Source organism: Aquarana catesbeiana, linkage group LG02, assembly GCF_042186555.1.
Source record: "Aquarana catesbeiana isolate 2022-GZ linkage group LG02, ASM4218655v1, whole genome shotgun sequence".
NCBI lineage: Eukaryota > Metazoa > Chordata > Amphibia > Anura > Ranidae > Aquarana > Aquarana catesbeiana.
Window position 1 is genome coordinate 238,859,470 of NC_133325.1, and position 25,292 is coordinate 238,884,761.

Genomic DNA, 25,292 nt, shown 5'->3' on the forward strand with positions numbered 1-25,292 from the left:
ACCCTGATGCATTTCCTGCATTAAGGTAAAAATTGCCCCACTACTAGTTGTATACCCCCCTCACCCTCCTGTTTACTTACCCATGTGCTATCTCGATCCAGCGCTGTGCCCATCTGCAGCAGCGCTGTTCTCTCTCCTCACAAGCTCAGAGACAGCAGCTGGAGCCATTGGCTCCTGCTGCTGTCAATCGAATCCTGGGAGGAGGAAGCAGAGAGCAGGCAGAGCCGCATTGTGTATGTCAATGGATGCACAAAGCCTGTCTTGGGAGTGAGCCATGAAATAGAGGGAGAAGCCGCAAATAGTGTAGCATGTCTTATTTATTATTAAAGATAGAACAGCTAAAATGTACTCAGAGTTCAGGTGAAATACACAAGCTTAGATGGATGGACCCCTAAAACCATGGTAGACCAGTGACCAATCACTATTATCAAATATTTAGAAGGAAACCATCAAGGAATGATAAGGAATGCCTAAATAGGATACAATCCAAAGGAAGGAATAATGGTCCTGGAGTAGATCAAAAGCAGATCATCCACCTGGCAGACACCTGGAATACGAGTACATTTTAGCTTCTATAATTTATTAATAAATAAGACATACTACACTATTGGCAGTTTTATGTGAATGGCCAATCCCAAAAATTGGAAGCCTTAAAGAGGTGAAAGAAGTCCCCAGAGGAAAGTTCAGCAATAATGATAAAATGATAAATAATGATAAAACAGTGTTGTTCTGTGCTTTATTATCAATATACTTTGTGTACCACTATCAAATCACCAGTGCTCCACCACTGGCTGAATAGTGCACTCACCTTGTTTGTGGACCCATATTCATACAGTATCTCACAAAAGTGAGTACACCCCTCACATTTTTGTAAATATTTACAAACACACCACTGTCTTGCTAAAGTAGCTGAGGGTAAATGTGATGGACTGGTCAAGCATGTCTCCAGACCTAAACCCTATTCAGCATCTGTGGGGCATCCTCAAACGGAAGGTGGACGAGTGCAAGGTCTCCAACAACCCCCAGCTCTGTGATGTCGTCATGGAGGAGTGAAAGAGGACTCCAGTGGCAACAGTGGTTTAGACATTAGGGCTGTGTGTCGAGTTATTTTGAGGGTAAAGCACATTTACACGGTTATACAAGCTGTACACTCTCTACTTTACATTGTAGAAAAGTGTCATTTCTTCAGTGTTGTCACAAAAGATAGAATAAAATATTTACAAAAATGTGAGGGGTGTACTCACTTTTGTGAGATACTGTATGAATATGGGTCCACAAACAAGGTGAGTGCACTATTCAGTCAGTGGTGGAGCACTGGTGATTTGATAGTGGAACACAAAGTATATTGATAAAAAAGCACAGAACACCACTGTTTTATCATTATTGCTGAACTTTCCTCTGGGGACTTATTTCACTTTTTCAATTAAAGCCTTAGCACTTTTTGTTTTGTTATAGGAAAGTGTTATCAGAATTGTATTTCATACATATTTATGCTTGGTTGCTCATTATCATATTCTTTTTAAGATATCGTTTATGTATATAGTGCTTTGCTACCGTGTTTCCCTGAAAGTAAGACCTACCCTGAAAATAAGACCTACTGTTATTTTCTAGGAGGGCTGCAATATAAGCCCTACCTCAAAAATAAGCCCTAGTTTAAAATGCTTGTAAAATCCTATAATTCACTCTATTACAGTATTATATAATGTACAATGTGACCCGCTTGAGTTCGCTTCCCAGCTCCAAGCACTGCAGAAAGGGGCCGAGATCCCCCGCTGACAACAGGGAGAAGAGGAGGAGAACAGCGGGAGGTAAGCTGAGTGCCAATCGGCGCTGTACCAAAGGTATTTGGCACAATTATATTACAGAAACGTACAGATTGTATATTATATACTACTGTAATAGAGTGTATTCTAGGATTTTACAAGCATTTTAACTTGGTTCACACTGGGGAATCCTGACAGGCAGGGAAGGAGAGGGGAGAGAAGACAGCATATTACATGATAAGACCTAACCCGAAAATAAGCCCTACTGTGTCTTTGGTGGCCAAAATTAACATAAGACCTGGTCTTATTTTTGGGGAAACACCATAGTTGAATATATTTTTTGGTTGAACCATTTTTTTTTAAACACAAAATTTCTAATTGATTAAGTCATAGCGTGTACCATTTTTTTAATTGGGCATAGCAGTCGCATTAATATTTAAGCAAGCCATCGGGTCTTCCACCATAGGAAGTAGCTTAGAAGATGAGGAGCCAAGAGCGCCGGTGGTGGACCTCAGAAGAGGAGGTCCCAGGAGGAGGAGGTCTCAGGCTGCTCTGTGCAATACCATTGCACAGAGCAGGTAAGTATAATATTATTATTTTAATTTAAAAAAATACAACCCACAGCAACCCTGGTTTTCAGGCTATTTTCTGATGACATCACTTAGACTTCCAAAAGCCTCCTGACAAACTTGAGGGTCCCAAATCCTGCTAGAATTCCCCACTGCACTGTGTTTTAAATAGCTTTACCCCAATGTATAAAGGGCTATTAGTTACTATATCACCAATTACATTTATGACACATGTATTTAATAATTCTGTATAGACCAGAGGTTTGCGTTGTTCTTTTGGGATGTTTGGGAGGGATTATGCTTATTTTTGTTTAGTCCATAGAAGTCTCAGTAAATGGGTAATGTTTGGGTTTATGTGTCTCTTCAGATTGGGACAAATGTAAATATTCCCACTGCACACTTTCCTGGAATAAGCTTGAGAATAATGGGTGCTGCAGCAACAACCAGCTAGAAACATCACAGAACAGGGGCACGTTCAAGCTGGTGACCTACGTGGACGTGTGTGAGTGATCAGAGCTCCGCATACACCTGCTTCTTTTATCCATATAAATTGGGATTTACCTACGACTGACCGCTCTCTCTCAAGGGGGACTTCTGGGTATGAGAAAGGGGAAAACTGGTTCCAGGCGAAGAGGTGCCTTGGCTTCTAAGGCCCACAGCAAAAGAAACAGCCTCTTGCATGCCACCTGAACATGAAGACACAGACTGCTCCGACAGATCCAGGTACCCTTGAGGAAGACCATTTCACAGCCCTCATGCAGGCCATTACTAGCTGCAAAACCACGCTGACAGAAAACGACCGATCTCCTACAAACTGACTTTGGGCTGATGAGAAGAGACATGGATAAATTCCGCGATCGGTTGGGGGAGGCGGATAGGCGAGTGGGTGAGTCGGAGGATTCTGCTAGAGAATAACGGGTCTCAATACATACTTTGCAGGTTAAGATGAAGGCACTGGAGTCCTGCGCAGAGGATAGTGGGAATCGGAGCCAACGGAATAACCTGCGGGTGGTTCGCCTACCAGAGGGAGCGGAGGGGCAAGATCCCACTGTCTTCACAGAACATCTTCTCTGCACGTTTCTCCCTCTGATGCAGTTTTCCCCTCAATTCATTGTGGAAAGAGCTCACAGGATGACGCCTGTGCGGGGCCCACAGGGCTCCCCATCACGCATCTTTATATTCCGGCTACTGAACTTTGGGAGGCGCGAAAGATAGGTAAGCTGCGTTTTGAGAATACAAAACGTATGCTTTTCCCGGATTACTCCGTTGAAACGCAGAAACTCCGCAGAACCTTCGACCGTGTAAAGGCTCAATTTTGTACCCAAGGGCTGAAATATAGTATGCTGTTCCTGGCCCGTATCCGCATCATGGATGGGGAGTCTACAAGATACTTCACTTCCCCTGATGATGCCTCCAAGTGGCTTGATAATCTGCCCAGAGTGCGGTAACTATACCTTGAGGCCTCTATGCTTCTTCAATTGTTGTTCTATGCCCTCTGTTGGGAGTCTGCCCCCGCCATCTTGAGGCCTACAGTTTGCTCGTGGCACACTTTCCTCGGGCTAACTACCCATGGCCGGCCACAATCCAAGTTATATTGCACCTCAGTGGTTGATGGAACTCTGTTATCCTGTCCCTGGTACTGCTGTGTCATAGGGGTGACCTATGGGCCGTGGCAGCCATCACCTGCGGCCATGACCCTTTTACCATCCAACTGCCCATGTGGCTGGGATGTCTGCCTTTACATGTTCTCCTGCAGGAGACCTGCTCCGAGTTCCTGATCAATATACTTTTCAAGTCCCATTATTTTATCCTATAACCGGTATGTGGGCCCCATGGATCTCTCCCTGACTGTCGGCTACCGGTGGGAATATGTTTGCCCAGGAAAGACCCGTTATGCTGTGTTACAAGCAAACAAGTCTGTGCCCCTAGCTTGTACTAGGCGTTTTTTTTTTTTCATACTGCATAAAATCCCTTTATTTTTTTCTACAGGTGTTCCTGGCTCTTGCCAGCGGGTTGTATTGATTGCATAGTGCAGATATCTATGTTCTCTGTTCGTTAGCCTCTCTAACTGCTCCCATAGGAGATTTTCCTACTGTCTGTGGGGTTTATTAGTTTTAAAGGTTTTGGGGATAGGCACTCCGAGTATTTTTCTAATGGATGTGCGGGGTGCGGGGTGGGGGGTTGGGAATGTACGTTTTTTGTTTTTTCCTTTTTTGTTCCAATTTGTTCACTGCAGTGGTCTTCCCTCTTTGGCGATATATAGTATACCTCAGGTACTGATGGGTGGCTGGGCGACAGGCGGAATTGCTCAAGTGCTATTTTTGTTGACGGTGGGACCTCTCCTTCCGGGTCACGTGACTGATTTCTAGCCTAATGGTACTCTCCTTCTAATAAATATTATGGGGGCCATACAGTAATCTCCTGGAATGTCAGGGGTCTAAATGACAGGATCAAGCGCTCCATGGTTATGACTAATCTCAAAAAGCATAAACCCCACGTATGTATTTTTCTGGAGATCCATCTGTTGGGCAGAAAGGTGTTATGCCTTAAAAAAAAACCTTGGGTGAGGCATTATTATCATGCTACTTACTCTGGTTATGCCGGGGGGAGGGTAAGCATCTTGATACAGAAATCTCTGACATTAGATTTGCTTGGCGTCAAGATTAACCCGGAGGGTAGGTATGTGCTGTTACATGTGATTATAGATCCACTTGAGATGCTGATTGTAGCAATATTATATTTATATATATTTATTTATGTATTATCTACCTGCTACTGTTTTACTATTGAAATGTTTGATCCCCATTCTCTCTGCCTTTGCAACTGATAATATTATTGCTGGAGATTTTAATATGCTTCCAAAGCCATCTCTAGATAGGCTGGCTTCTGGTTCTGCCGCAAACTCTGCTCTGTCCAAATGGGAGTCCCACTATGGCCTGACTGATGTTTAGAGGTCGAAGCACCCCACTGAGCGTGCTTTTACCGGCCATTCAGATTCCTATCATACCCTGTCTCGTATAGATCTGTTCTACGTTAGTGGTGGACTGTTGACTAAGGTTAGAGAAGTTGAGATCCTTCCAAGAGGCATTTCCGATCATGCCCCCATGCTTTGTTGCCTCCAAACAACGACATCGCCCTCTGAGAGACTGGCATTTTTCGCGCTACTGCATCTCGGACCCTACGATTGAATACGAAATATCTAAACACATCTCTGAATTTTGGTTAGTGAAAATCACTCTGATTCCTCTGATACTGTATGGGATGCCTTCAAGGTATATATTAGGGGGTGTTACCAGTCCTTTATTTCCCGAGCCTGTCAAAATGCAGCTATAACTATTGAGGAGGCCGAGGCCAAGGCACTCGCCCTCAAGTCTCAATATGTTCTCTCTAGGAACACACTATTACCGGTCTAGATATGCAGGTGGCTTACTGAGAGGTGGTCCTCCTATGGGTAGTGAAGGCAAAAAAGCAATTGGCACAATCACAGTGCATCTTTGAGCAGGAGGAGAAAACTCGATGACTTTTGGCCTGGTTGTCCAGAGGACAGCAGCATATAAGTATAGCTCGCATAAAATTTGATCAAGGGACAGTTGTGGTAAATCCACTGGCTATTAATGCTCGCTTTGTCTCCTACTATAGTGCCCTGTATTCTTCCCGGGTAACCTACTCAACAGAAGAGCTAGGAATTTATTTAGACCAGATAACCTTTCCCACTCTTCCTGTTTCGGCTCGCGATCGCCTGGATAGCCCTATTACTCTTAAGGAGGTACAGCAAGCCCTTGGTGCTCTGCAGGCAGGAAGACCCCAGCAGTAGATGGCCTACCCCTGAGTTTTATAAGAAGTATGGGGAACAATTGTTGCCTAAGCTACATGACATGATAAACCGAGCCTTGGAAGAGGGTACTCTCCCTGCTTCTATAGCCGGGGCAATTACAGTGCCTTGAAAAAGTATTCATACCCCTTGAAATTTTCCACATTTTGTCATGTTACAACCAAAAAAAGGAATGTATTTTATTGGGATTTTATGTGATAGACCAACACAAAGTGACACATAATTGCGAAGTGGAAGGAAAATGATAAATGGTTTTCAACATTTTTTACAATTAAATATGTGAAAAGTGTGGTGTGCATTTGTATTCAGCCCCCTTTACCCTGATACCCCTAACTAAAATCTAGTGGAACCAATTGCCTTCAGAAGTCACCTTATTAGTGGAGTCCACCTGTGTGTAATTTAATCTCAGTATAAATACAGCTGTTCTGTGAAGCCCTCAGAGAACCTTAGTGAACAAACAGCATCATGAAGGCCAAGGAACACACCAGACAGGCCCGGGATAAAGTTGTGGCGAAGTTTAAAGCAGGGTTAGGTTATAAAAAAATATCCCAAGCTTTGAGCACTGTTCAATCCATCATCCGAAAATGGAAAGAGTATGGCACAACTGCAAACCTACCAAGACATGGCCATCTACCTAAACTGACAAGCCAGGCAAGGAGGGCATTAATCAGAGAAGCAGCCAAGAGGCCCATGGTAACTCTGGAGGAGTTACAGAGATCCACAGCTCAGGTGGGAGAATCTGTCCACAGGACAACTATTAGTCGTGCACTTCACAAATCTGGCCTTTATGGAAGAGTAGCAAGAACAAAGACATTGTTGAAATAAAGCCATAAGGAGTCCCATTTACAGTTTGCGAGAAGCCATGTGGGGAACACGGCAAACGTGGAAGCAGGTGCGCTGGTCAGATGAGACCAAAATTGAACTTGTTGACCTAAATGCAAAATGCTATATGTGACAGAAAACTAACACTGCACATCACCCTTAACACACCATCTCCACCGTGAAATATGGTGGTGGCAGCATCATGTTGTGGGGATGCTTTTCTTCAGCAGGAACAGGGAAGCTGGTCAGAGTTGATGAGAAGATGGATGGAGCCAAATACAGGGCAATTTTGGAAAATAAAAATAGTTAGAGTTTGCAAAAGACTTGAGACTGGGATGGAGGTTCACCTTCCAGAAGGACAATGACCCAAAACATACAGCCAGAGCTACAATGGAATGATTTTGATCAAAACATATTCATGTGTTAGAATGGCCCAGTCAACATTCAGACCTAAATCCAGTTGGAAATCTGTGGCAAGACTTGAAAATTGCTGTTCACAGACACTCTCCATCCAATCTGAGAGAGCTTGAGCTAGTTTGCAAAGAATAGGCGAAAAATTTCACTATAGATGTGCAACACTGGTAGAGACATCCCCAAAAATACTTGCAGCTGTAATTGCAGCAAAAGGTGGTTCTACAAAGTATTGACTCCAGGGGGCTAAATACAAATGCACGCCACACTTTTCAGATATTTATTTTTTTAAAATTTGAAAACCATTTATTATTTTCCTTCCACTTAACAATTACGTGCCACTTTGTGTTGGTCTATCACATAAAATCCCAATAAAATAAATTTACGTTTCTGGTTGTAACATAACAAAATGTGAAAAATTTCAAGGGCGGTATGAATACTTTTTCAAGGCACTGTATTGTGGTGATTCCTAAGCTGGATAAGGATCCAGAGCTCTGCACCTCTTACTGCCCCATATCCTTGCTCAACATTGATGCTAAAATGGTCAAAAAAAAAAGTGTATATCAGTAGCACCAGGTGTCACTGATCCCAGCGCTCTAATGGACACAGACAGATCAAATGCACAGTAGCAGCTATTATAAAAATACTACTAACTTCTTACAATTAATTAAAGAGGTGTTTTTTTTCCTGAGAATGCTGAGGTATACTTGGTAACGGCAGATGTATCGTCGCATTACTAGCCCTTAAATGGGCATTTTGCCAAAGATTCAATGATTGATTTCTCGGTATGGTTGAATACCAATACTAGTAATATCAAACTGGAATTTAATTGGAGTAATGAGCTAATTAACTATCTAGATGTACAGTAGAAGAGCTTTCCATGCTCATAGGTTTATAACATTGTATGCAGCATGTATTGCATGCAGTTAGGGGTATACCATAGGTTTCTGGTTCATGCCAGTAGTTTAGCCATACCTCTGATGTGCAATCAGAAATATACTGTACACAACATCAACTACTGACACTATCCAGCAAACAAAACAACTATTCTACCAATACCTCAACTTATGTAACCCACTACAGTCAGAATCTAGAGAGAAGCTCAAAGGGTCACAGAGTGTACTTCCTGAAGCATGCACTGTGTAGCTTCCTCTCCCTGCATCACTTCTCACATTCAATTCACAAAAGCAGGTCTCAAATCAGATTGGCGATTGTGAAAATGCCCTAGTACTGATTTTTTATTTTTACATCAGGTTTGTATGTGGGGCAGAAATGAGCGTGTAGAGAGTTACAAACAAACATTGTAACCCAACTAGATTACTAACAAAAAGGGTTGAGCTGGTGCCCTACAATGATGCCTGGTTAAAAAGAAACGAGTAATGAACAGATCATCTGTGTTCCCAGTATGCATCCCACAGTTTAAGGTTTAGTTTTGACTGGAGTGTACCTTTAACACATTTGTTAAAAAACATTTTAACTTACAAATATCTGAATAGTAATGGTTGCCATTTTAGTGATATAAGGAGGAAAGAACATTTCTACCAGATCAAAAACAATGTAAGGAAGGCCACTTGTACTGTACTGGCCAACAAACATCTGATCTACTGGAACAGGCTGGGACTTTAATTGAGACATGGGTCTCCATCCCTATGCATACTGGAAACGGGAGAAGTGGGACTTTGAGTGAGGTGTGCAAAAGAGGCCAAAGGATCAGTCACTATATAACAAACCATTTATTGATTGACAATAGTCAGGTGGTACAGTGTAGTTCCAAATTGTACATAAAACCATCATAGGTACTTGCATACATACATGGTAACAGTGAATAATAAAAACCCCAATGGTGCAGGGCAAGAAATGGTTAAAGGGTTAACAACATCCATAAAATGCACAGGGTCACAATATTGCTATATAACACTCAATGAGAGATATGGTGCATGTAGTAGGCCCGACACGTTTCGTGTATCAAACACTCTTCAGGGGCAATAAAGCACCAACATCTAAAAGCAAGAAAAAACAAAAAATCCAAATAGTAAAAAATATAGTGCATGAGGAAAAAATGGGGTATGCATATAGGAGAGGCTGCAAAGCCAAAATCCCAGATGTATACTCACTTGACCAAAGAGTGTGACCACCATGGGTTCCATAGTCACGGGCCACCGACTGAGTCAGATCCGGGAGCTGAGGAGGGAGCCCCCAGGACAAGGGGAGAGAGAGACTAAGCCAGGCGCACACAAGAGGAATCCCCATATGGTAATATATCCACACTGGTGTTGAGGTGAGAGGAGAAAATCTGTGGTGGTGATAGAGAGTAATGCATATATGAGGTATGCTCTAGGGCTAGCACAGGCCCCCAATCCCAAAATGGTTGTCCAAAATGTTAATAATATACTACCCTCTTACCTAGGTAGTAGATAATGGCCGTATATAATCTGCCCAGTGATGGATATGCTGCCTGGTGGTGAGCTGGCAGAGAAATGGGGGCCCCTTATGTACAACCAGCCGCCCCTCCCCCCCAGCAGGGAAACTCCCCCCAGCGTCAAACAGTGCGGGCACCAGGCGAACCGAGGCCTCTCCCAGCGCAGCGGCACTCGCCGCCCACAGCTGCTGGGGACGCCGCCGTCCACGTGTCCGCACAGGATGTAAACACAACGCCGGCAGCGCGACCAAGGTCACGTGTACGGCGTGGAGGAATGACGCCGACGCAGGGAGGGGAACCCGCCCCGATCCCCCGTCATCCGCAAGGATGACGGAGAGAGGAGGGGAGGGACCCCAACCTGCGTCGCAGCTCCCGGAAACCGAGACAAGGGGGTGACCAAGTGACATGGACTTCCAGTGGGGGGCACACTACAAAACTGATTTTTTTTTTTACATCAGGTTTGTATGTGGGGCAGAAATGAGCGTGTAGAGAGTTACAAACAAACATTGTAACCCAACTAGATTACTAACAAAAAGGGTTGAGCTGGTGCCCTACAATGATGCCTGGTTAAAAAGAAACGAGTAGTGAACAGATCATCTGTGTTCCCAGTATGCATCCCACAGTTTAAGGTTTAGTTTTGACTGGAGTGTACCTTTAACACATTTGTTAAAAAACATTTTAACTTACAAATATCTGAATAGTAATGGTTGCCATTTTAGTGATATAAGGAGGAAAGAACATTTCTACCAGATCAAAAACAATGTAAGGAAGGCCACTTGTACTGTACTGGCCAACAAACATCTGATCTGAATTGTACATATTGTTTTATTGTTCATAATTGCTTGTCACTATTTCTAAAGAACCCACAAATTAAAAATAATAAAGTTATTCCCGCGCTATCAAATATGGAAGACGGCTAGAACTGGAAAAGCTGCTTGCACCGATTCGGGTACACACCTGACCTTCACAGTGAATAAGTATAAATGGGTGGTGCTGCGCTAATCCTCATTAAGCAAACTTGTGTCATAAAGGTGAGTAAAAGATCTTAAAGTGGGGTTCCACCCAAAGAAACAAAAATACCTGAAAAATTCTAAAAAAAACAAAAAAAATTTGGATTTTTTTTTTTTTTTACTTACCTCTAAATGCCTGTTGCTAGGTGGTCCCTCGTAGTCTGCCTCTTCCTTTGCCTGGGCTGGTGACATCACTTCCCCCTCGGCACAGGAAGGGCTTGGCTCTGCTCCCTCCCTCCTGTCAATCATCTGGGACCCATTACAGGTCCCAGGTGATTGAGCGGCCAATCACGGCGTGCAGCGTCACTCGCGCATGCGCAGTGGGTGCCAGGCTGTGAAGCCACAGCCCGGCGCCCACAGTTGAAATGCCAGCGCCGACGAGCGGAGAGGGGGGGAGAAGCGGGGCTTTGATCCTCCGCATCGCTGGACCCAGGGACAGGTAAGTGTCCAATTAAAAGTCAGCAGCTGCAGTATTTGTAGCTGCTGACTTTTAATTTTTTTTTTTTTTTTTTTAATGGAGCCCCTGGGTGGAACTCCTCTTCAAAATCAAATCTCATATCATAAACCAAATGCAGAAAATTATTAATAAAAATGTGATATGTGACACTAACCAATAAATATAACTAATCCAGTGGAGATAAAAAAATTATATCATATATGTGAAAATATATACATGATGGCACATAAATATGGCCTTCTAGCAATATAGTAAACCTTGCAATCATTAAAAAGACATTCCATCATATGGTGCAATACATAAATAAAAAAAGTAACAATGTGCAATGGGGTATTCCAGTCAAATGAATCCGTACCCCGTACTGAATACAAGGTGGCAGATGTGCAAAAACGTCCATCCAACTAAATATAACATAAATTGTCCCAAACAGTTTAGTGCAAAAGGTGCTATACACGGAAAATCCTTGATAAAGCTAAAATATGTGACAGCAATGGTTTAGCATGCGGCCGTTGCAATTAAAGTGCTCAGTGTGGATAACATCACATGTGTCTTCGTGTGCATACACACAGGTGGGTAGTGGCCCCTTACCTTAGGGTAATAGGGCAAGCGCATATAATCAGCAAGCCTTTGGGGTGTCCACCTAGGGGCTCCAGCGCGTCCCTCACGGTCCTAGATCCGGGATATGATTCCCTCAGATGTAGTGCAGGGGGATATATAAAGAGCAGGGAGGATCCCAATAGTGTAATACCATTTGATCAGATAAATTTTATTGAAAAATAAAGGTACTCACATCACAGAATAAAAACAGTACATTGTATCCAATGAGCGGCGAGCTTGTTACCCTCTAACAGCGTCTGCAGCCTGTCTCGTCCCTACACGTGACGTCACACCTCACGTGACTTCATCAGGGGATCTTTTATAATCATCGTGACAGTCTGTGGTATAGCTTACTATAGGACCCATACAGGAGAAGATCTCCCTCTACGCCGACGACACTCTTTTGTATCTGAGGAATGAAACAGATTCCCTGGGCGCAGCCTTGACCATTATTGACACATTTGGTCGGTACTTCGGCATTTGTATCAATTGGGGAAAGTCGGCTTTATTCTACGGATGCCTCATGGCTGACCAATACTCCGCTACAAAGGGTCTCTCAGTTTAAGCATTTGGGCGTTGTAATACATAGGAACCTATCGCAATATATTACTCTTAACCTGACTCGGGTGGTCTCTCTACTGTCTCAGAGGTGCGCTGCCTGAAGAACGTTACCCCTTATAACTGCTTTTAATTTGTTTGTAATGTAAACTTGAACAAACTTTATGTTCAAAAAATAAACAAAACAAACATTACAGAACAGCGTACATATTTGCCAGCACACCACGGATCTTCAGATTAGGGTTAAAAAATTTTTTATTAAGAATGAATGATCACATCACAGCATAGAGGTGTAACCTTTCAGAGAAGCGCAGGACACCTGCGTCACTGTTCTTTAGATTGGGAATCGTAAGACTCTGGACCCTTTAGAAGTAGCTTAAGAACCATTAGTGGTAATTGATTTACTTTTTACTGCTAACAAGTTTTACCTAAGAATTTTACATTTTACATGAGGAGTGAGTAAGTAGAGGTTAGTTTTTTATTGCATGGTCCACTTTAAGGATCTTCAATGTTCCAATAACCGCTTTACAGTCAAGAATCACATTTATAGTGCTGTTAAAGTATTTGACCCCTTCCTGATTTTTTTTTTTTTTTTTTTGTGCATATTTGTCACATTTAAATTATTCAGAACACATTTTAATATTACAAGATATTTAAGATAATGCAGCAAAATGTAGTTTTTAAATCACGATTTTATCTATTATGGGTAAAAGCTGCCCAAACCTGCCTGGCCCTATGTGGAAAAGTAATTTCTTTACTTTTTTTACTTGGTTTATCCTGTTGTCTGCTGACAACGGGTCACAGGAGTGCAGAATGAACTGCACTCCTATGATCCACAGGAGAAGTACAGCCAAATGAGCTTTTGCCTTACATTACTTTACATCTGAAAGCAAAAGGGACATGCTTGTGTTTGCTGGCATTTTTGTAACAAATTTGTCACCACAATAAGGCATTCTGTTTGTAGAAAAACAAATTCAGCCACTAAATAAACAAATGCTAAAAACACACATGTACCTGAGAACATGACGAGATATCTTTGAAGTTCTTTTCCAGCACCGCCGTCTTGGAATCAGGACTTATAAGATTGATTTCAAACCTTCCAACCTTAAAAATAAATGGATTATATCAATGAAATTATAATAACAGTAAATCATTTAAAAGGTTCTTTCATTGCAACTATTAAGTCCATGATTGTCTGTCTTTCTGAATACGCTGGTAAAATATGCAGATTTTGACATCAACTTTTTTTGCTTCAGATTTTTAAAATAAGGCTAATTATCACTATAACACATCAATAAATTAAGGGCCTGTTCCCAAAAGAACACTGGTTTCCCGCAACGCCCTTGCAATCTGCAGCAGATGTCAGTGCAAAGTTAATGTCACCCCAAACACAGCTTGCCAACTGCAGTGCGTTTGCCCACACCGAATCGCATGGTACTTTTTCAGTGCAATTCTAAAAGTAGTGCATGGGAGTTGCCATTGGGTTCAGCGGGGGGGGGGGTACCCTTTCGCTTAGCTGATATGCTTGCAGATGATTATGGCCCTTTCCTCTTTCTTAAGGGCTCCTTAGGTAATACCCAATGTACGTTTGCAAACATCTATTGTCCAAATCATAATCAACCTACTTTTTTTTCACAAACCCTCACTAAACTATCACAATTTGCCAAAGGTATTATTTCTCTTGCAGGTGACATAAACATGCCTCTCGACCCAACATTGGATACATCCCAGGGCCGCTCGAACATATCATTTAAGTGCTTAGCTTTTGTTAAAAAAAGGCTCCTTGATTATCAATTAATAGATGTTTGGCGCCTGCTCCACCCTAAGGATAAAGACTTCTCACACTTCTCTGCGACACACCAGTCCTATTCTAGAATAGATAACATTTTTCTAGACCACTTCCATCTTCCTCTCCTCAAATCCACTCATATAGGAACCGCAACTATATCTGACCATGCACCTGTGACAATGTGCACGACCATGCCCACCTTAACTCGTAGCACCAATAGCTGGAAACTTAATGATTCTCTTCTCTCTAATCCGACTGAAGTATCCATATTAGCCTCCCATTTAAGGCAATATTTTAAGGAGAACATCCCCTCTGTGGCCTCTCCATCGCTGGTGTGGGAGGCTCACAAGGCCACTATGAGAGGCCGATTAATTGAGCTTGATGCGAGAAAAAAATCGAAGTTACTTACCGGTAACGTTTTTTCCAGGAGTCTTTCAGGACAGCACACTTGAGAGACCTCGGTTCCTCCCCTCTTAGGAAACACCGCCTCCACCAGACTTTTAAGTCGCCCCTTCCCTTTAGACCGTCAGTTTTTACACGAGAACCTCCGGCCAGTCTAGGGAGACATAAGAATACATCATAACAACATTTATATTCCTGATGCGCTCACGTCCTAGTGGCAAGACAATATCTGGGTGGGTACCGGTGCTGTCCTGAAAGACTCCTGGAAAAAACATTACCGGTAAGTAACTTCGATTTTCCCTCTTTCGTCTTTCAGGACAGCACACTTGAGAGGATAAGCAAGCACTTACCCTAGGGTGGGACTACTGCCTGCAGAACCTTTCGCCCAAAAGCCTGGTCCTGGGCAGACAATAGGTCCAGTCTGTAGTGCTTAACGAAAGTCTTAAAACTTGACCACGTTGCTGCTCTGCAGATCTGGTCGGGTGTAGCACCAGCCTACTCTGCTTGTGATGTTGCCATAGCCCTAGTGGAATGAGCCCTAATACCTTCCGGGACTTCCACCCCCTATATAGGCCTGACCAATAGCCAATCTTAGCCATCTGGCTATAGTGTGTCTAGAGGCTTTGGAACCCATCCTTGCCCCTGAAAAAGAAACAAAGTCGGATTTCTTAAACTGCTCTGTAACCTCCAAGTACCTTAATGCACATCTTCTGACATCTAACTTGTGGAAGACTTGCTCCTGTTCCCTCACAGGATTTGAACAAAAGGTGGGTAAACAAATTTCCTGGCTTCTATGAAACTCCGAAACCACCTTTGGAAAAAAGGCCGGATCGGTTTTAAAAATAATCCTATCCGGAAAAACTTGAAAGAAAGGTGCACTCCTAGAGAGGGCTTGTAGCTCACTAACCCTCCTTGCAGTAGTGATGGCTACTAAGAAAACCGTCTTGAGGGTTAAAAACTTCACCGTACAAGACTCAATAGGTTCAAAAGGACCCCCTGTAAGGGCCTGTAGTACTAAGGATAAGTCCCATACCGGAAAAGGGCGAGAGCTGACTGGTCTCTGCCTTCTTAAAGCTCTAAAGAACCTGGATATCCAAGGATTCACTGCTAGCTGTTGTTCAAGGAATACACATAAGGCCGACACCTGACTCTTAAGGGTACTGAGTGCCAATCCCTTATCTGCCCCATTCTGTAGGAACTCTAGCACTGCTACTGGACTGTGAACATTAAAGGAGCTCTCTGCGCACCAGGAACTGAATTTCTTCCAGACCTTCAAATAGATTCTGCGCGTCTCCTCTTTTCTAGAATTCAGAAGAGTTGTTATCAGTCCTTCGGAAAACCCCTTACTTCTCAGCAAGTCCTCTTCAGTAGCCAGGCAGCCAGATTCCACCTCTCCACCTGAGGGCAGCAGACTGGGCCTTGATAGAGCAGATCCTCCCTGACTGGTAGAATCCAGGGTGGTTCCACCGCCAGTTTCCTTAGGACCGAGAACCATGGCCTCCTGGGCCAGTGTGGAGCTATCAGGGTCCGCAGGCAAGACCGCAGGCAACAGAACCGGAGGGGGGAAGGCATAGCATTTGGTAAAATGCCAGCTCTGACACAGAGCATCCACCCCTATGGCCCCATCCCAATCGCCTTCCTTCAACTTCCTCCGGCTGAGGAAGTCTGCTCTCTGGTTTAACTCCCCTTTTAGGTGAACCGCCTATAGTGAGAGTACAGTGACCTCGGCCCAACTGAAAATTATCTCCGCCAGACCCCAAAGGGAACTGCTCCTGGTGCCCCCCTGTCGGTTCACATAAGCAACCGCTGAGGAATTGTCTGAACGGATGTGTACATGATGTCCCCGGAGATCCTGTTGAAGGCTCTGAGAGCCAGAAAAATGGCCCTTAGTTCTTTCCAGTTCGAGGACTGTACTGCGTCCTCGACCTCCCAGGAACCTTGTGCCAGACTCGTCCCCAGGTGTGCGCCCCAACCGGTGCCACTTGCATCCGTTGTCACAATTTTGGACACAGGCAGAACCCACTCCAGACCCTGTGATAGGTTTGCTGCCTTTCTCCACCACCACAGGGACCTCTTCACTCATACAGGAATGAAGACTGCCGAGTCCAAGGACTTCTGAGTGTGGTCCCAAACTTTCAGAATGAACCACTGTAAAGGACGGAAGTGCACTCCTACCCACCTTACTGCTGGGAGGGCAGCTGTCAGCAATCCCAAGGCTGACATGGCCCTTCTTATGGTGATTTGGTGATTGCCCTGCAGAACTGCCAAGGCTCCGTCTATTTTGGCAATTTTCTCTTCGGGAAGAAAAACTCTCCGTTGGATTGAGTCCAAGATGTAACCTAGGAATGTAATCCTCTGGGATGGAACCAGGCTGGACTTCTCCAAGTTCAGGAGCCATCCCAGATGTTCCAGTATACCTCTCGCTACTTGCAAATCCTGGACCAGCTGCTCTGGGGAGGGAGCAAAAAGGAGCAGGTCGTCCAGATATGCGACTACCGAAATTCCTCGAAGGCGCATAAACGCCAGAACTTCCGCCAAAACTTTGGTGAATATTCGGGGGAAAAGAGGAGAGTCCAAAGGGGAGGGCCTGGAACTGAAGATGCACTACTTGCTCCCCGGACCTTACCGCCAGCCTGAGGAACTTCTGACTGTCCTCTGCAATCGGAATGTGCAGATAGGCGTCCCTTAGATCTATGGACGCCATGTAGCAATTCGGAGGGAGTAGTGTCTTTACAGAGAAAATTGAATCCATCCGAAACTTCTTGTAGGAGATTGATAGGTTCAAGGGCTTTAATTCAGGATATGCCTGAATTTCCCTGAAGGCTTCCGAACTACAAAGATGTGGGAGTAGCAACCCCTGCCTATTTCTCCAGGTGGGACACGTGATATCACATCTTGCCGCTCTAGATCCTCCAGTGAGGCTATTAGTGCCGCTGCCTTCTCCGCACACTTTGGCAAGTCCGTAACCAGCCGCCTGTGTTGGGGGGGACTTGAGAATTCTAGTCTGTAACCCCTCGTTACGATCCCCAGAATAAACCGATTGGAGGTAACTGACTCCCACTGTGGGAGGAAGGCCCCCAGTCTTCCTCCCACTGGGGTTAGCCCGTCATTGGGGCTTTTGGGGCTGTTCAGGAGGGCGAAAAATCGCTCCCCCGCGCCCTCTGCCCTTGTTGGTCCAGACTCTTTTCTGAGACTCTGCTCTAGGAAAATTAAACTTCCTTTGCGAGCGAGTCTTCTTTCTAGGCTGTTCCCCCAACTTTTTCTTCAAGGGGAAGGCCTTCTTTTTATCGGCCGTTCGATCAAGAACCGCCTCCAGATCCGGACCGAACAGCAAGTCCCCAGTGAAAGGGACCCCACAAAGTTTTATTTTTGAAGCGTTGTCCCCCTGCCAGGTCTTTAACCAAAGGGCTCTCCTGGCTGAGTTGGCCAAGGCAGAAGATCTAGCAGACATGCGGACCGACTCCGCCGAGGCGTCAGCAATGTATGCGATTCCCTTCAAGAGCATTGGGAAGGAGGAGAGAATCGTCTCCTTAGCGGTTCCGGCTTGAATATGAGCTTTTATATGTGTTAGCCAGTGCTCCATGTTACGTGCCACCACTGTGACGGCCATGGCCGGCTTAAGGTTGCCTAAAGAGGAATCCCAGGATTTTCTAAGTAGAGAATACATCCGTTTATAAATGGGATCTGTTAACACCCCCATATCTTCAAACGCCAAGTCTGTCTTTCTGGATACCTGAGAGAAGGCTGCATCCAGTTTAGGTGACTTGTTCCATACAGCAGCTTCATCCTCTGAAAAAGGGAGTCTGTGTTTTAATGCTCTGGAAAAGAAAGGTTTCCTTTCTGGGTCCCGCCATTCTCTTTTAATGGTATCTACTAGGACCTCATTCACTGGAAAGACCCTTTTCTTCTGCTCTCCAAGACCCACGTACATTCGGTCATGTAGAGACAGAGATTTTCTCTTCTCCTGGATACCTAGGGTGGTGTGGATTGCTCCCAAGAGCTCCTAAACCTCCTCCAAGGAGAGTTTATATCGGGAGGTTCTGGAGGACTCGCCATCCACCTTCTCTCCATCTGATTCGCTTGAGGAATGTGAGGATGCACCATCCGATTCATCCTCTAAAGCCTCTCTGGAAACCCCCGGTAACTCCTCACTGACTGAGGGACCTGAAGGACCAGGTGCGACATCTTGCTGTGCTGGCAGAGGACCTACTGGGGGCTGTATAGGCTGAAAATTTTCAAACAATGTTTTGAAAGATTGAAAAGTGCTGGAAAGCTCTTTAACAGAGGCTGCCAGGTCAGAGCTCTGTTCCATAGAGTGTTCCTTAACTAAGTCTTCAATGCATTTTTTGCACAAGACCTTCCCCCAGGACTCTCCCAAAGTACTTCTACATGATGGGCACTTTCTTTTGGACACATGTAAGGGCTTGGTCTTTTCCGCAGGTTTGTCCTGTAATGACAAAAACAGGCGTCGGCATCAGCAACAGTCTTTTTAAAAACCAAGTGCACCCCCCCAGGACCAACCACCACCAGGGTCGTTTATCCATCCCGCGGCCGGAACCGGAAGCCGCGGTCCGAACGGAAGTGCCCTTCCCGTCGGAAATGACGTCGCCCGTCATCCGACTTAGCGTTTGCTCCATGCTGACTGTCAATATGAGGGGAATCTGGACACCTTCGTATCACCTTCCCCAGGCAGCGGAAAAAACGAACTCCCAGGCCTTCGCATTCCCCAAGGGAGGACAGGGAGCGCCATGCCACAGCAGGTAACCAGACTCCCCATCCGAACTGCTGTGAGTGAGAGACCTCTGTCTCTCCTTTCTAACGATCGTACCGACCTCAGCCTCCCCAGCTGATATGGCCCAGGTTCCTAGCGATGTCTACCTTCTGGAGGAAACACCAAAACTGACGGGCTAAAGGGAAGGGGCGACTTAAATGTCTGGTGGAGGCGGTGTTTCCTAAGAGGGGAGGAGCCGAGGTCTCTCAAGTTTGCTGTCCTGAAAGACGAAAGAGGGAAAAAAGGGAGCATGGTCACCAAATTGCACAGATCTTGCAGCAAATAGCAGATCTTGATAAACATAAGCTTTCCCTCCATAGCTCACACCTCAATGCCCTCACACTTAAACGAGAAGAACTGAAAACTCTTCTAGACTTAGACACTAAACGGAAATTTCAACGCATATATCGCAGAAATTCTACGAATGGGGCAATAAACCATGTAAATCTGCTTGCCAGATCCTTACGGGCTAAACAAAGTCATTTATCCCTAAAATTAAACTCTCCACAGGGGAGCTTATCCATGCAACCCCTCACATTGCCAAAGCTATTAGGGAATTCTATGCAGATCTATATAATGTCACAAATGGCCTATCCCCCCTCTCTCCTACAGAGAGACGTAATCATATGCTTTCCTATTTGAAGGGCCAAATCTCCCTAAATTGTCTAGATCAGCCCTTGCGGAAAGGGAAGCGCATTTCTCAGTTGAAGAATTCCAGGCCACTCTGAAATCCTCCCCTTCAGGTAAGGCCCCCGGGCCTGATGGGTTCACTATCCTGTACTATAAAACATTCCAAGAGATTTTACACCCTCGTCTTACAGCCTATGCTAACTCAATCTCCCAATCCTCAGGCCTTCGCCCAGAATCCCTTTCAGCCCATATTACCGTTATACCTAAACCCAGCAAAGATCCCGACCTTTGCAGTAGTTACAGACCAAGCTCATTGATAAACAATGACATTAAACTATTTGCCAAGGTGATGGCTAACTGCTTACTCCCCCTATTGCCTAATTGGATTTCGGCAGATCAAACAGGTTTCATACCACATAGAGAGGCTAGAGATAACTCCTTACGTACAATTTCCTTAATTCAGTATGTTCAGATGTGTTCCCAGCCCACCCTACTCCTTTCTACCGATGATGAGAAGGCGTTTGATAGGGTGGACTGGGACTATCTTAAGATGACTCTACGTCACTTTGGTTTAGGCCCAAAACTGTACCATTGCATTTCCTCTCTCTACTCCGCTCCCTCTGCGCAGATTCGCATAAACGGCTCACTGAGTGACCCCTTCACCCTACACAATGGCACTAGGTAGGGCTGTCCCTTATCCCCCCTCCTCTTTGCTATTTCTTTGGAACCTTTCCTAGCCACGATTAGACATAACATCAATATACATGGCATTCAAGTAGGTAATAGAATTCACAAATATGCTGCCTATGCCGATGACATACTTTTTATTATCCAACAGCCACGTATCTCTCTCCCCAACTTAATGTCTGCTTTTTCCACCTTCCAAAAGATATCTAACTTTAAAATAAACCTCTCTAAGTCCGAAATTTTGAACAGTAACCTTCCCAGAACAGAGGCGGCCTCCCTAAAACCCTACTTTCCCTTCTGGTGGGAACAGACCCACATGAAATACCTGGGTATATTCCTCACACCTAAACTACATTCTCTTTTCAAGTATAACTACATCCCACTGTTAAATAGTATTAAGGAGGACCTAAGAAAATGGGCTAATCTCTCACACTCCTGGCTGGGGAAAATAAATATCATTAAAATGAACATACTCCTTTGCACACTATTTCTTTTTCAGATGATCCCACTGGGTGTACCTGTGGGGTTTTTCACTATTCTGCAAGCGATGGTCTCCCGCTTCGTCTGGAGGAACAGCCACCCCAGAGTATCCAGAGACGTTCTTTTTCGTTCAAAGTGCTCCGGGGGACTGGCACTCCCAAATTTTAAGGCATATTATCATGCTGTTATACTTTCTAGGCTTACAGATTGGAAATATGCTATTAGTTCGAAACTATGGGTGCAACTAGAATACTCTTTGAGTGGCGCAGATCTATCAGCTGTCCCCTGGATACCTCGAACTTACAGGAACATTGCCCACACTGCCTCAGCACTCACCACGTCCTCACTAGACATCTGGGATGCCCTACATAGGAAATTTTCCTGGAGATATGACTCCCCACTGATGCCCCTCCTCAATCACAACCATTTTTTACCAGGCCTACTGGACCCTGGATTTAAATCTTGGACCTCAGAAGAACCCCTATTGTTACATCATGTCCTTCATGCTAATGTAATTAAACCTCTTCCTGAGATCCTTTGCTCCAAACCGATTACATTTTTAGATAAGTGGAGATTTCACCAACTACAACGCTTCCTACGATCCTTCCCTCATCCGTTACGAGGCTTACAAGATCTAAATAACATAGAAGAAATATTTTACCCAAAAGACCCCTCAGAAAGATAAAGTCCTAAAACTCGCCCATGTCTCCTCACCCGCTTCAAAAATAGCAGAAGTCAACTACAAATTACTTACCAGATGGCACTATACCCCAGCCAAATTGCACCAAATGTTCCCGGACAGCTCCCCATTGTGCTGGAGGAGTTGTGGGAACAAAGCCACTCACGCTCACATCTGGTGGTGCGGCCCAGTCATTCGCCCTTTCTGGACCAATGTTCTCAATCTTATATTCCAGATTTCAGATGTCAACCTCCCGAATGACCCCTGGACTGTCCTCTTTCATGCTACTAAAGAATCCATTGGTTCACTCATCCCCCATCTGCTGAACACTGCCAAGGCCCTAATCCCTGCTTTTTGGGGTCAACCCACAATCCCATCCATTAAAAACTGGTTACAGAGGGTCGCAGAAGTTCACCATTTGGAAGACATAACTCATAGCATCAGAGGTACTTCCCAGAGACACTCCTTAACATGGGCACCCTGGATAAAATTCATATCTTCACCCCTATATAAGGACATCTTAACACAACCAGAATGAGTCTGATTCTTAGCCTATTTCTCTAGCCGTTGGTCACGATCTTTCAACTTAATTTCAGGGATCTATCCTGAAAATGGTTTTATTCTTTTTCTTGAATAAATATATAGCATTTGGTACTGTACTTTAATGTATGACGACACACATGCCCCCCCTCTCCCCCCCTCTGGGTCCCTCCTTATACCCTCTCTCTCATCCCTACCCCTCTACTCTCTTTCCTTTTCCTCTCCCAACCTCTTTTTACCTTTTTTCTTGAAAGTATTTTCTATTTACCCGATTTTGTTACATTAATAATATCTGGGTTGAAAGTTTTTTTTTTTTTTTATTTACATGGCTGTAAGCCTCTGTTTAGTCTTTGGCTATTTTCGTTTGTTCAATCCTTTTTGCAGTTACAAGGGTAATCTTTTAAATACTGATGTATGCTTGGACTTTGTGTACATGGAATCTTTTGTATTTTCATAAGATTGTTCAGCATATGTTATATGTCTATTTTTTCTTTCTGTTACATTAATCTTTAATAAACATTTATTAAACAAAAAGTAGTGCATGCACTACTTTTAATGCATTGTGGTGCAAATTTCAGCCCATGAATAGGCTGAAATTGCACTATAGAGAACTGCATGTGAATCGAACAGCAACAGCAGCGCAATCCCGTGCGATTCACATGCAGTTCCAAGGGTGAATGGGGCCTATGGCCTGTTTCACATGGGCTTCAGCTTGTGTGAACAGCAAGCTTTTACAAAGCATTTGCAGAGCTCTCAGAAATCTTTTTTTTTTTTTTAAGCCTTTAAAGTAGAATTCAGCTCCAGTTAAAAATGTTGAACACAGATCCTAATGGGAGCGCTGATCTGGGTGTTTCAAAAGACGAGCTGAAAAGCTGCTTGGAGAAAGCTACTGGTAGCTTGCCAAATGATTCCTGAAAGCTTCATAAAAGCTTGCTGTTCACACTGCTCTTATACAAACTGAAGCCCATGTGAAACGGGCCTTTGATGCCCAAAGTGTCTGGGTATAAATAAGGCTACTCACAGAGGGACATGTGCAGCTTCCCAAGAATATAGCAAGATATATCTAGCTGTCCTACAGCAAGTTGGTGGAATACCGGAAACCACCATGAAACTTGTCCATCGACGACACCAATATCTGCACAATATTTTTAATCTTTCCTCTTCTTCTATATTATTATACAGGATTTATATAGCGCCAACAGTTTGCGCAGCGCTTAACAAAATGAAGGCAGACATTACCGTTACATTACAATTTGGTACAAGAGGAATCAGAGGGCCCTGCTCATTAGAGCTTACAATCTAAAAAGCGAAGCGGTTCAACAACTGTAGTATCAGGCTGTGACATAAAATTGAAAAGGGAAGGGGGTCTGAATACTTTATGAATGCACTGTATGTAACATATATGCTCAGTTTTACAGTAAATATATATAATTTTAATAAAGATTCTATGGGCAATTTAGATTATTGGATCGTGAGCTTTGTAAAAATACTGAAAAGCAGTTTAAGAAAAACTTTTTTTTTTTTTTCATCCAATTTGTTTTTTGATGTTAGGTGTACATGAGAAATAAATACAAAATATAAAAAAAAAAGTCCTATATTTCATACAAGGAAATATGAAATATTAGACATAATTAGCCTTCTCCTGATCAAGCAATGATTCAAGGTTACCAATTGCTGGTTTACAAGTGTGTTAATATATAACAGAATAGCAGGATCTCAGACTATACACACACACAGATGAAGGACTGAAGAAAGGAACTCGCCTCCAGTTCTCCTTCAGAAAGGGATCAACTTAAATAAATCATTTTTTTACATTTGGTAAGCCTTCTGGGATGCCAGGGGCAATAGCTGACTCAGGGTGACATAATAAATGGTAGAGCAGTGTAAGATAGCCGGGGAAAAAAAACAAACAGACAGTAGCAGAGTGAGCAGGCTAATGGCCAGGTCAGGTACAGGTTCAAGTAAGGTAAAACAAAAAAAACAAAAAAAAAAGCACAGACTGGCAATAACACAAGTAATAGGTGGATGATCAAGATAAGCTCAGACAAGCTGGGTACAAATGCAGTTAAAATAGTTCACAGGCAATACAAGGCATGTACAGGCAGACAGAAGTCCTCTATTCAGAGCATGAGAAAACAGGCAAACCTATTGATCGGGCAAAGGCTGAATTCCCAGCATTCAGTTTAACCATTTTCAATGTGAGTAGCGGGAGTGCACAGCAGAGGTTTGTAGCTGCAGTGCTGAATAATAACCAGCAGATGGCAAAGACTGATGCCTGAACAAGACATCTTTAAGTCAAGCTAGTGTCTGGCTTTTTTTTTTTTAGACAGCCAAACAATCACTGCACACACCGAGGCCTAGAGGCATGTTTACTCTAAATGGTTGCAAACCTCAGACATAAAATATGAATAAAGCATATTCCTCTATCGTGTGTATTTGTCTCAATCCAGAGCACTAAGTGTCATTTCTGTCTGCTGCCTCCTTCCTCAGCAATCAGCATGAGTCACTTCTGATAAGTTTACCTGACACTAAGAGAAGAAAAAAGTGACAGGGGAGGAATCTCCAGCTTATTAATAGCCTTAGCTCTGTTCCTGTGTGTTGTGTGAAGGGGGAGGTGTCACTTCCCTCCAATCACCCCCGAGAGCTCCCCTAACTGAGCTCTGCAGTATTTTCAGTTCTCCACCCCTTTTTTTTTTTATAACTCAAACAAGCTAAATGCTGGACTTTAAAGGATGTAGAGAAGACTGCAGCGAAACAGGTACAACTTATGTAGCAGGATTTGTTTCAACTCTGTATATCACCTGAGGCCAGCCACTTCACTGGGTATATGTTACCCAGTAAAGTAATTAAAGCTGAATTCTAGGTATGATTTCATG

The 25,292-nt window shown here is 43.9% G+C and overlaps 1 protein-coding gene across 2 annotated transcripts in view; it reads right to left on the reverse strand.

Moving 5' to 3' along the window:
• The window catches only part of TBC1D4 (TBC1 domain family member 4), a 265,438-nt gene that overhangs the window by 111,384 nt on the left and 128,762 nt on the right, over positions 1-25,292 (reverse strand). For both annotated transcript variants that reach the window (XM_073614264.1, XM_073614263.1), the window contains exon 3: positions 13,453-13,542. In XM_073614264.1, the coding sequence (XP_073470365.1) occupies positions 13,453-13,542 (90 nt within the window). The remainder of the gene's footprint in view (positions 1-13,452; positions 13,543-25,292) is intronic.